At 39.0% G+C, this 13,588-nt stretch overlaps 1 protein-coding gene across 6 annotated transcripts in view; it reads left to right on the top strand.

The window, feature by feature from the left end:
• The window catches only part of SUPT3H (SPT3 homolog, SAGA and STAGA complex component), a 286,392-nt gene that overhangs the window by 140,388 nt on the left and 132,416 nt on the right, over nt 1-13,588 (top strand). For 5 of the 6 annotated variants that reach the window (XM_075414982.1, XM_075414984.1, XM_075414983.1 and 2 more), the window contains exon 3: nt 4,568-4,652. The exons of the other annotated variant lie outside the window; for it this stretch is intronic. In XM_075414982.1, coding sequence (XP_075271097.1) covers nt 4,568-4,652 — 85 coding nt within the window. The remainder of the gene's footprint in view (nt 1-4,567; nt 4,653-13,588) is intronic. 6 annotated transcript variants of the gene reach the window in all.

Below are 13,588 nucleotides of genomic sequence, written 5' to 3' on the forward strand. Positions count from 1 at the left end.
TATATTTCCTCTTCAGTATTTACCTGTGGGGAAACAGCTCTTTTCTGTTTTCAACAGAATTTTTATGTGTTTCACAGAAAGACTTGTTTATACTTCCAGCGAATGGAAGGTTCTTTAAAAGACACTCTAATGAACCGTTAAAAGGAAAGCACACGTGAAATGAAATTTGTAAGGTATATTAAAACACCCAGTTCAGTTTCAGTTCCCAGAAGCAAGGGCACCAAATTTTGGTTTCCTTTTTTTTTTTTTTAGGGTTTTCTTTTGGTTCTTAACCTACCTCGTATTCTGCAACTTGGCAAAAATCCGAGCCCCTTGACTCCTCGTTTAGTGTTTATTCTGCTGTGGAGAAATGCAATGGCAAAAGTGAAGAAGAAAATGGGAGATTTTACTATTTTAACTGCTTGTGCATTTGTAACTATTACCTCTCCTTGCACAAGGGGGTAAAAAAAGTTTGTGTTTGCTATCTTAAAGAATATTACCCTAAAAGCACGTTAAAATCTAGAGCCGATGTCAAGAAACATATCGAAAGCTGTACAAATAAAATTAACCAGTGTCCAAGCTTTAGGTTTGATTTAGTGTCTGACAAATCCCGTATCCATTGCGAAGAAGAAGGAAGCGGCCGTGGGTAGGTGTGGTGGTTCTGACTTTTTGCTGACACCACCGTGCCAGTATCTACTTTTCTGTGTGTGGGAAAGAAGTTGGCAGAAGTTACGTGGGAAAACAGTGAAGGGAACTGAGGTAGAAATAGCTTCTGAAGGTAGAAAGAGTGTAAGTGAGGGAGGACGAAAGCAGGCGTGCCTGGAACTGGATTTTCTGCGTGATCGAGTGGTGCAGTTGGTTTTGCATCCCTCTCCTCCGTGTGTCAGCACCACCCCTGCCGTATCCTTCTGCCTCAGAATGGAGCGAAAAGATTTGATGTCTGTCTCCTCCCGGATCAACCTGCTGCATCTCACTGGCACCACTTCTGCTGCTTGGGCCTTTTCGGGAGCTGACGGTTCCTTCCGAGAGGAGTTTCGAAGCGCAGGGAGGGCAGCTCCACGTAGAGGCAGCAGCCTTCCTCGAAAACAGGGGGTTTCTTCCTTGCACTTTGTTGTCTTCAGAAAAGAAAACCAAAAACCTCTCATCTGTATGTGTGGAATGCTTGGTAATAACACCGTGAACAAAATAAGTTTCTGTTCAAGATGATAATGCTGGCAACCAGGTGTTTACTAGTCTCTTACGTGGTTGTTTTATTTTGCATTTGAAGTCTTAGAAAGAAAGAAAAATCACTTTTAACTATTAAAAGGCCAGTAAGTAAGAATGAACAATGTATTATGGTTGTGGTAATTGAATTCTGTTTGGATTTATATATCTTGTGTGATTAGAAAAAAACGTAAATTTTCCTGTTAATTTACATGGGCACCTTACTTAAAAAAAAAAAAAACAGTGAATTTTTTTCCTGTGTGAGCACTTGTTTTGAGTCTGTGATGTTTTAAATATTATTTTACATTGCAGTGTAATATGGTAATAAAAGTTTCTATTTTTATATGTATTTCCTATATAATACCCAGGTATTTGCAATTTATTAAATATTTAATATTTAATAGAATCTGGATTGTTTGCTGTGCTTACAGTCCTAGGAAGTGTCTGACGTTGTAATTTGCGGACATGTGCACTCCTGCGTAATAGAGGAAAAATTCTTTGCGTTGTCCTCACTTGAGAGATGTTGTACGAGCATTATGAAACATGACCATCCCCGTATGATGCTGGTAGTCTCAACAAGAGAGCCAAATGACAGGGAACAAGTACAGCGTGCAATTTCCTCGTGCTGTGACTGGTACAGGACAGTGCCTTACGCTCAGGTGTTACCCAAGTAGTTCTTGTTGTGCTCTTACACATATGAAGCTGAAACTTAATATCATTGGAATTTCACATGCTGTGTGAAGAATACTGAATATAATTTCATTGCTAGATAAAGGAAAAAAAGTGTACGATGTAACTCTTTAGTTGTTTGTAGATAAAATGGTGTTTTATTGTATTGCAGGATAGAAGAATGCTTTTGTAAGGAAATCATTGATATATTCAGTCACCTATGAAGATTTGAATCTTGCTTATAAGTAAAATTTCACTATTTTTATAAGAAACTGCAGTATTATTTCTCGCCCGTGCTGTTTAATTTACGATGAATATGTTTTACATACGAGTTTTCTTATTTTAAAAACTCTGGTTTAAGAGGAGAGAGAACATTTTTTTACAAATGCCTGGAGGAATTATTTGAAAGCCTAGCAAGCTGTCTTTCACTCAACTGATGCAAGACTGGAATAGTGTTTTTTTAATTTTTGATGTGCATGTAATGATATTTTCAGTGAGCCAGAGTTGGGCCCCATTGAGACCATTTTGAGACCAATTTGAGACCAATTAACAGCTTTAAATAATAATAATAATTTAGCCAAAAGTCAGATACAGAGGGACCAAAAGTAGATCAGCCAGTAAACCTTTGGAATGGTTAATTACTTTGAATTCATGAATTCTTTTGCTTTCACGAGACTTCCGTTGTTGGAGAACTTTAGTTCAGAAATACCGTGCCTGCCTTAGGATGCTGAAGTGCAAATTCCAGGTACCAGACCTGAGCTGGTTTGTTCTGGTGGAGAGGTTCAGCTTTCTGAAAGCCGTGATGTGCAGGTGTCCAAGCAGCTGTAGACCTTAGCTTTCCACGAGGCTTGCCTGACGTATCGGTGATGTAGGACATCAGCTGAGCAAATTTCTTGAAGTAATTTATCCATGACTCTGGCTAATTTTTGTTTGCTGCAGTTCTGGGAAACCAAGAGGTTTTGCTGTCACAGAGGGAGAGGTGTGGATAGATGAGGCAATTGATGTGGCAAGACCAGTATGCTCTTTTTCAAGAGCTCTCTTAGCACTTCTTTGTCCCATCACAGTCGTGTTTCTCTGGTCCTTCATGCATAAGTAGCAGGACGAAATTTTATCTATACCATGAGAATACTGGAGCCAGTTCTTGATTCTGTTCATCATTACATGGAAAGAAGGTGCCTGTCTTTTTTATGTAAGTAAAAGAATTGAGATAAGAGAAAGTGAAGGATTTTGACATTCCTGAATCCTCTATCGCTTCTACAAATGGCTGAGTAAATAGGCAAAACCAGCTGTACTTATTTATAGCATCCTTCTTGACCAGGTAGTATTGTTGGTACGTTAAGAAATTGTTTCGAAGTTGTGTACAGCACAACGAAATTTGTGAAGGGTTTTGACATATATCTATAAGAAAAAGCCACAGCTAGAATCCGTGAATTCCCTGTTTCTGCTATGTGGGACTGAACTGAAAATGTAGCTTTCAGAAGCAAAGAACAGACAGCAGTCAGCTAAACCAAAGAGCATCTTTTTGTGCCTTGTGTGATGGAGGGAAACCGCACAGCGTAAGAGACCGCTTCCTTTCTCTGGACTGCACTTCAGGCACCCAGCTGAAGGCAGGGCTTGGGGATGGCTTAAGCTCTGACTCACTGAGCTGGACTGAGCAGGGGTGGAGTTTGGTTGCAACCTGCAGTCATTTTGGGCAGTGAAAGACCTTCACTGGGTCTGCAAAGGCCTCTCTAAAAGAGCGCAGCTACCAAAAAGTAGTAAATCTGTCCGCCACGCTTAGATCTCTTCAATGTTTCAGATGAAGCACCCCTGTACTCTGCCTGGGTCTGGGGCTGAAGCCCACCACCCCAGTGTCAGATGAGAAGTTTCATAGGGCTTGTGGGGCACCGTATGTGAAGTGCTCGGGCTCTGTGATGGGTGACAGGTGCCACAAACTGAGGGTCTAGCATCCAGATTTTCTGCAGCACCTCCAGTCTCTTTTAAGAGGCAGGTGATGGCCACTGCCCATTGCAGATCAAAGGAGCAAGCCCAGCTTTAGCTGAGTGACGAGCAGTTGAGGCAGGTGTAGAGAACAGCATCTGGTATTTCTCAGAGAAGGTGAAGCCTTGCAAAAAGCCCGTCGTCACAATTTCTCAGTTAATGGCGCCTGTTGGAGTGCCTTTGCCTTTTGTTTGCATTATATGAACACTATTATCTCTTTATAACCTCCTGTCATTTAATCTTGCAGTGTAGACTTTAAGAGCCTCTTATGTATTATTATGGATAAAAAAGTTTACCTTGCATTCTTAGTAATTCCTTCCATATCTTAGCACTAGCATTTAGGTTGGAGATAAAAAAACCTGTTAGCATTTTACATTTTAAAATAGTTCTTTTGTAGTTTTGTAAGTGAGGGAGACTGCAAATACAGAATTACTCCTGGTAGTGCACATGCTACAGCTTTGCCTACTCTTTTTTCAAATGTTCCTGCAAACTGGATTCTCCTCTGTTTCCTCAGTTTTTCCGTTTTTCTCACCATGTGTTTCGGTATACATTCTTGCAGCTCTTTTATTCCTTTGACCAGATTACCTTTCACCGCACCGAGTGATCCATTTCTGTACATACAAGTGTATTAAGCTTATTGTATTATTCATAATTTTTTTTTTTTATTTTTCTGGAGACCACTTATGTTTCCGTTTAACTCATTTTCATAAGCTTGCAATAAACCTCTTTCTTTCAGGTTTTCCTTAGGAGATGCTCGCAGACCACTCCATGAAACTGCCATTCTGGTGGAAGACATCGTCCACACGCAGCTGATAAATTTGGTAAGAACAGAACTGATAAAATAGTCTTCACTCCAGAACTCCTTGAAACAGCGTGACATTTCCGTGAGCAAATGACTCATGACAGGTTGTTCTGTTTTTAGAAACAAATAAAACACAGAAGCTGAGGGCAATGTTCTGGCCTCAGTGGTCTGCAGAAGCTACTGTTAGGCTGGCGGATAGAGACCGTGCACTTTGCTTATGGTTGTGTACTGGGTTGGTGTGATATCTGCCACCCCACCTGGCCTTGGGAACAAAGCCGATGTATTTTTTTGGTAAAAACTTCAAGCTGTTGAAAGGAAAAAAATGGCTAGTCGTCTGAAGACCCCATTGCCAATTTCCTTCTGTTCCAGTATTTGTGTTAGTGCGTTGTTTGCTTAGTATTTATGTTCTCATATTCTTACTATTTGATGTTTTGATTGCGGTCAAAAAATAATGCAGAAATATTGAATATTTTTCTGTATCGAAAGCCAGTGAAAGTGTTGTATAAATGAGGCTATTTCGAGTCTCATCTATCAGAAGCAGTTCTAAATTTGAACCTCTCCACAGTTTTTAATTAAAGTTCAGAAGCACCTCTGAAGAAAGCAAGGACGGTATTTTACACCATGGCACAAATCTGCCTGCTGACATTTTGTACATAAAGATATATTTTGGTATGTCACCTGTAGCTTGGGAAGCATAACAAATGGGTTTTTTATTATTATAGTGATTCTTCATGTGAAATTACCAGCATGTCTGGGTATGCACATTATATGGAACTAATGTATATAAATAATACTAGTACATATTATAACTAATATTTGCATATGATGAGTCCCTGGATCAGCTAGAACTTTGAGCTGCAAATTCCCGGGGCTTTTCTCTATAATGAGCCCTTTCAGCAATTAGAAGAGTTCTGAAGTTTCAAGCTAGGTTCTGTCAGTATGTGAACTAGAATGAAAAGCTGTTGTAAACTGACCAAATTCAGAATGGGGCAGACCACGTAGTATAAATATATATGTGTGTATGTATATATATAATATATACTTATATTTTTATATACTTTTATACAATGTTTGTATTTTTTATATATAATATTTGTAATAAAAATACAATATAAATAAACCTCGCCCTGCCCACTGTTTGCCTGCAGGCAGGTGCTTTCCTTCAGCTTCGCACTTAATCCAGCCTCCGGTCGGTGGCTTCCTGGATCGCAGCAAACGCTTTGGGGTCCCTTCCAGCTCCGAGTAGTTTCTTTCTGCTCCTACATCCGAAGCCCTGGCTCTGCAGTCTCCCGGAGTTTGTGCTGGGGCTTCTTTGCTTTTTATGCTCCCCTGGGTCTGTCCCAAGCGTGCCCGGTGGCTCCTGGGGAGGGAACAGCCTCTGCCCCTTCTCCACAGGCTGCCCGCTGGTTAAACACGCTGCTCCCGGAATGTATTTGTGATTCTTCTTCTAGCTCTAGCTACTACAAAATAACATTTTCTTTTTGTTAACGACCCCCTGCAATTGATGCAAAACCGATGGCTGCGGCTTCACTCTCCCTTGAGCAGCAAAGTGGTGAAGTGTCTGTGCTTCTACATCCCAGCGAGGCTTCGCCGAGCCGAGCTTTCCATCAAAGAGGGCGTTTGAGAGAACCCAACCTGCAGCCATGTGGTCCTTGCACTTAAATCAAAGCCGGGCGCTTACTGGGGGAATGGCCGTGACCCGGGGTTAACCCTGCGCGGGGTGTAGGAGCGTGTACGATTTCCTGACAGAAGGAAGAATGGGAACGGAGCGGCAGATAAACAGCTTTTCTAACCTTTCCCCTCTGAGCCCGAGACAGCACTTTATTTCTGAGGAAGTGAAAGTATCTGGAATAGCTGATTGCTTTGACCTCCGACACTCACACGCCGGAACTCGTAAATCAGAAGCTTTTTACATCCTCCAGACTTCTGATAGGGATTTTTGCACATTTGTCATCCTTTATAACTGCCCATCCTTATTGAGCTGTTAGTATGTAGTTATATTAAATTTTCATTTTAGACGTGGGTGTTCATGTGGGTATATATCCAGTACTAGAAAAAAAGCTATTTTTATAATTGAAGCTGACTGCAGGTTTAAATTTATTACTTACCAGCTGAATTTTGTCATATTACTCATGTTAATGGACTGCACAGTTCTCATTATGTAATTTAATGATTTCTTCTCAAAATTCATGTGCATTTTGCCATCCATAACACATGTATAAGGCTAAACTATAGAAATCACTTTTACGCCTGCAGTAAAACTGGCAAGTTGCATACATCTTTCGTAATAAACATTTGTCAGAGCTCATATTTGTTGGTTAAGTCCGAGTTTGAGCTCCTGAATTAAAATAGAAGTTGCCAGCGTGGTTACCTTTGATTGGTGACTTTTGATACCTCGGAGGTTTATAGCTCCAGCTTCCTATTTGCAAAGTTGATCTGAACTCTATTAAATCGGGGTCTGGTTTGGACGGATTTATATGGTCACTGCTTCAAACCACTTTATACTTCATGAGGTCTGGCTGCTCTAGCAGATGACTGCCCTAACAAGTCAAGTTCTTGAAAAACAGGCTTTTGAAAGTCTGCATCACATTTTATGATCGATTTTTTGTTTTCTTTTGAGCAATATGTAGACTGCTTTACATTAAGTTAAATTCTGCTCTAAGTATACACCAACATATAGAAGGAAATGAGCATATCCAGAGGATGATTCACATCATCCTAAAATCAGTTTCCGAGTTAGATGAGATGCATCTCTTGAGGAATTTATTTCCTCAGCTGACTAATAAGGGGATCCTTTGCCAGCTTGCTGGGGTTTGAATATTTAGGAGATAGGCATCAAAGTTGAGAGATAAATTTCATCCAGTTTGTGTCAGCATGCTAGCATAAGTTTGAAATTTTTCATTTATTGTAATTATAATAAATGGGTTTTATTCGAATATCAAGCAATATAAAACCAAAAAAACCCACGCCCTAGAATGACAAAGTTCTGTACATTTTTTTTTAAGCATAATGTATTTGAAAAGCAGAATGAATTTGTTTTACTTTGAAATAATATTCATTGTTGACTGCTAGTATTTGTTTAGTAACTGATCTATACATATTTATAGATGCCTTAATGTTACCCCTAGAACTGTATTTATTTATGTGTGCTAAGACTAGAGGCTGCAATCAAGGCTATATTGTTTTTTATGGTTCAGCACAAGTAGTAGATGTCTGTTGCAACAGGGAATGCAAAAAGATGTTAATCAGAAGGGGACAAGCCTTTAAATTACTTACCATTTGAAGTGGAGTGAGGCCTCTTCTTGTTTGTGTTTTCATCATATCCAATACAGTTTGCCTGTGCACTAAGAAGGTTTTGAAGCACCATCTTCTATAATAATCTAGTAATATCTCTTCAGACCCTTAGAAAGGGAACTCAAAGATCCTGCGTTAGGACAAATCAATATTATTCAGCACTTTGTCAAAAAAAAAAAAAGGCTGTAACTAAGAGAAAAGGAATAAGAATCTTTCTTGGTTATTAAACTACCGTTGAGAGGTTTGGCACCAAAATAGCTGAAGTCTTGCACATACACGGATGTAAAAGCATCTGGAAATTGTTTCATATAATATTTACGAAAGAAGAAAAGTCTTTCCTCACCTTGACCATCTCCATCCAGAATTTTTGTCATACTGTGCTGGCTTATTGGGAAATATAGTATTGTTAGACTAGTGTGAAAACCTGAAGATTTCATAGTATCTTCTCTCGACAGGGCCATGTTCGTGCTGCAGATGTCACGTTCAAAGGCTAATAGACCAGAAGATCGTGATGTACTATTATAATCGAAAAGGCTGTTAAGGAATAACCTTCCTTGTGCTGGGAATGTATCAACCGAGCACTTGTCAGAATGAACTACCAGAGGTTTGTTCTCCGGGCAGGCTGCAGACGGTAGTAGCAGCACTGGCACCTGCTTTCACAGAATTTTGTTAATCAGTCTAGCGCTAGATCTGCACTTCAGTCCTTTACGTTTTTTTTCTCAGATATCAAATGGCTTCTGGGAAGAAATTAGGTTTGTTTTTACAAAGTAAAAGACATTTTAGCAGTAGCACAGAGTGCAGGAAGAGATTATTAAAAATTACAGGTATGTACACCAAAAATAGAGATGTATTTACAATCGGCAGAGCCCCAAAGTCCCCACTTATCGAAGTGACCTTACCTGTCCATGAAAGACTGGCTGTTTGGGAGGAGGCCACAGCACATCGCAGCAGCTTGGACTGCATCCTTTAAATGTTTTATCCGCTAGAATTCTTTGGAAAGTGTGAGAAGTCCTCGCGAAGACTGTTGTGAATGATAGAATTCATGTTGATAGAGTTGCAGTTTACTCCCTGTCAGCTAATGAGCATCTGCTAGAAGATGGACTCTGGTCTCTTCTGCTGATGTGAAATGGTTTAAGGCAAACCCACTCAGCTGGCTTTTTTAGAATACAGTGGTGTCAACTTAAAGGAACTTCAGTTGCCCAGAATCACATTGTATGTGATAGCTGTTGGGATTTTTTTGATCACTTCCTTTTATCTTCCTATGGAAGAGTTTAATTCCATACAACTTGTGCTGATACCTAATACTTCTTAACATTCCACTCTTGCTTCCTTTTAGGAGCATAATCTGGGTCTCCTGTTACATATGTGCATATATGAACACTCTGCGCATACACATAGATAATTTTATTTTTTTCTTGTTTGTTACTATTGGAAACTAATTTTCACTGACACAGATAATATAGTTACTTCAGGATCAGTCCTTTGGTCTCAACTAAAGTGCAGAACACAGTTCAGCAGCTGGATAATCTGTACTGGAATAAGTAGATTATTTTAAATTGTGGCAGTAATTCACAGGTAGAAGACTTACAGTGAGATGCAGAGATTCAGCAGTATGTCAAGTCTTGAGTAAGTCCATAGTAAATGTATGCTGTGGAGTAAATTGCTTTTCATAGTAGGGACTTAAATAAAGATTGAGTAGTCATTTGCCACAACCACGAAAAGGAATGGTGAAAATACAGGGACAAGCAGAAGGATAAGTCTACTAATATGAAATGCTAAGTACTAAATCATGGTCAGCGTGAATTTTGTATTTTCAAAGGGCTGTCCATTTTCTGGATCAATATGATGTGATTTCTTCACTTCCTAGCTGTATTCCTGCAGTGGTTCACCATTTTATTGCAGTTTAAAATGAATGGAGAAGGAGGAGGGAAAACTCACCTTCACTTGCCCATCCAGAGAAAAAGACAACAGCAATGGGAGAGGGGAGTAGGAAAAACGAGGATTCAGTCAGAAAGAAGGATAGAGCTTTCTCAGTTCTTCACAGCCTGCTCCTACAGGTTGTTTTTTTTTTTAAACCAAATCACACTCATTCATTCACAAACTGGATTAGTCATTTTAGTGTATGTAACCTCTATGCTGTTCTAAAATCATACAGTTCCAGGTTTACTTACTGCATTTTTGAGCTGGTGGACTTGTAACCTTTATATACAATATTGTTGAATTTGTGACATTCCTTTTAAAAAAGAAAGGATTGAAACCAGCTCATTCATTAACAGAAACTGATAGAAACAAACAGTGCGAAGCGCGGTTCGCTCTTGATCCCAAAGTTATGTGCAACTGTCACTTACGCCACCCTGGTAACAGGAAAAGTCCTTGTTTTATGAGTCTGTTTTCAAACAGTAATAAAGTTTCCTGTGCAGGATATTAATTAGAGGGGTTATCAAAATAAGACGAACTAATATAATTTGTGATTGTACAAAATAAAGGAAGTTGAGGGTACCACAGGGACCTAATGAATCACAGGATGGAAACAATCTTCTGGCTAACTAAACATTCCGACTTTGTACCAAGTCATAGGGCGCGTACACAGCTCGGCAAACCGGAACACGCTGTGTGTTTACACGAGTGGGAGAAAGGAGTTCACAGAAACCACCTGGGAAAAATCCTTCCACTGTTCACTCTCTTCCTACCGTAGGGTGAATTAAACAACACGCATAGGTTTGCAGCAAGCACGTGGCACACCTGCCCTGGAAGAAATCAAACTGGAAAAGAAGCCGGCAATAGAAAGAATTTCCGGCATGCCAGCAGTGTGCGTTGGTAGCATTGCTCAGTGTCATGGAAGAGAAGAGACTTCAGCAAGTAGTTTTCAACTGCTCTCTGTGCGTTTACATCACTGAAATGTGGTGACTTTCTAGATTATCTTATCGCATGGGTAGGAGTAAAGTTTTGGTTTTTCTTTAGTTGAAATTGCGTCTTTGACATTATTTTTTCGCTCAGTGTTCTCAAAATTAATCTTGGATGATTTTTAGTGTTTTGTGAAAGATTTTCACATGGCTCTAAAAGGAAGGGCTATTTTTCAAAAAATGTTTTTGTTCAGTTTACAGAATAGTAGAGAGTAAGTTTTGCCATCCTGAGAATATTTTTTTCTAGACTGAAAAATTTGAATAGTCTCAATACCTTCACTGCCATTCTATATAGATCAGGTGCTATGACTCCTGTACCAGAGGATTTATTGTTAACAATTTATTGTTGGAAAAAAACCCCAAAATTCTTTTCTAATATTTCTCGATTGGAAAACATGTGACTTTAGATTACTTGAGTAAATGGACAGCAGTTTGTCTTTAATATATTAGAATATTATAAAATGTCTTTTATTGAGACGTTTTGTGGAAAATTTAAACTGGGAGCAATGAAGTCTGTTGTATGACTTTTGATGAAGTATTGCCTTTTCTTCATTGGTAATTTATGTGAAAAGTGATGTCCTGAGCTTTCTACACTAACATTAGCTGCTACTTGTTCACCATATTCAGACATTATTCTAAAGGACAGAATCTATTCAGGAGATGGTACAGGAGTCCCAGTCAGGGATTCTGGGCTCTCTCTGTGCATTCTGTTAAGAAGAGAAGGGACTTGCATGGTCAGATGTTTTCTTTCCCATGGATCTTTCTGCGGACTTAAACGTGCTGTGAGACAGAGCTGCTGCTCTTTGCCTGGTCATGCAGAGATTCTGCTCAGCATCCAGCAGTGATGGACTTCCCTGAGCTAAAAAGTGGAAAGACTAAGACGCTGTTTCTAAGAACCCTAAAAAAGTAAAACAGAAGGAAATTAATAATTATGCCCACATCATTGTCACAACATGATCAATAGTGAAGAAAAAAATCCAAACCATTGACTAGATGGAATTTTAAAAAACAATGTGATCAATGGTTAAAGACTGTCTTGTAGGGTATATAAAGAATGAAGGTAGTGCAGGCAGCTACGATCCCAGTGTTTCCTGATGTTCTGTATCAGTCTTTGGGCCTTTACTAGCAATGTCATAGATTTATGTGTGTTGTACATGTATGTGTACACACATGTCTATATGTACAGGTCTGGTTTTTCCACCCTTAACACATCAGATTCCTGTTTAGGCTGTTGAGCAAGAGGAATTAAGTGTGTATGAAATTTCACTCATGGGGGCTTTGGAATCTGTGGCATTCTTAAATATATATGTACTCAATTACCTTGGCTTCTGGGGCTTTTATGAATCAACTGACAAACTGATCCCAGCCTGAGTTTCCAAAGTACAAACACATCCTCTATTTACTTTTTATGTGTACTGTTAGGAGTGGAGCATAGGTTAGTAGCTATTGAAATCTTGGAGGAGCTGAGACATTCAGCACAGAGATGCACAGTGTCCAGGGTGGGATGGCTACTTATATTGATGTCACTTATTATTTTGCTCGAGCCCTACGAAATTCTAACTGAATTGCTCTTTAGAAAAAAACAAAAGCAAAAGTTAAGAAATTGAAGAGTAATCATTAGGTTTTCATTGCACAAGATGATGCACACTCATAGATCAATATTTTGTCAGTAGTTTTACTCTCTAGTCTCCTTTGTTGAAAGTGTTTAAGGCTGAACAGACTTTTGCCAAGAGTATTTTGATGTAGCCTAAAAAAATGTCTCAAATCATTTAGCTAGGCTGAAATGAAGGAGCAATCTTTCTGTCTGTGAAAAATCGTAATTACATTCCAAGCTTCAGAATACAAATGGAAGACTCATATTCAGGGCTTCTTTCTAACTAGTTTGTATGATGTAAGTTGAATATATAAGTATATGAACATGTGTGTAAAGTCCATATCTGTACTCAAAGACCCATCTCATCTAGCAGTCTGATTCTGGCAGCAGTTAGTAAACTAAATGAAAAATCTGAAATTTATCAATGGCGTGCAACACATGGATATTTGATTAGGAAGATGGACCTCGAGTTAACTTTCAAAAGCATCTGTGTATCTTTGAAATCAGCTCCAGAATCCAGTTAACAATGGGTTTTTAATTACTGATTTAGTCATCTTACTTACTTTGTTTCAAATAAATGTTGAAGCATACTAAGTGTCGGTGCCTGGTGGAGGGTAACATTCCTTCTGCTTTGCATCTGAGATCCTGAGTGGATTCACCTGAACAAGCTTAAAGGCAAACAGATATATTTTTCTGTACCTGAGATAATGATGCCAGATCATCTTTTGCGTCAGGTGACATAAATGGGCATTTCTAGGATGCGACTCTTCATCTCCTAAAGTAGTTATTTAACATTCTGGCCATCCATGTAAAATCTGGGCTTCAGTGAAGTGAGAGACATCTCACCTCTATGGCTTTCACCACTAGCTGCATTTTTTAATTTCGTTTTTCACTGATTCTCTCAAACAAAACTGTAAAACTTAAGTTGTGAAAGACACAAACTGATTTATGGATGTCTGTGGTGAAAAAAGAGTAGTGTTAAATTCTGCATGGTCTTTAAGTTTAATTCATAAACCTTAAAGGTCATCTCAGAGTGTTTAAGAGAGCAAATTCATTGTAGTTTTTAAATCACCTTATCTGATTTCAAGCAAACCTGATAGTTTCAGAATAACTTTTTTTAGGAAGACTGGCTTGTTAACAGTGTTATGCAGTTACAAGGAAATG

The sequence above is a fragment of the Opisthocomus hoazin genome, chromosome 2, assembly GCF_030867145.1.
Source record: "Opisthocomus hoazin isolate bOpiHoa1 chromosome 2, bOpiHoa1.hap1, whole genome shotgun sequence".
Lineage (NCBI taxonomy): Eukaryota > Metazoa > Chordata > Aves > Opisthocomiformes > Opisthocomidae > Opisthocomus > Opisthocomus hoazin.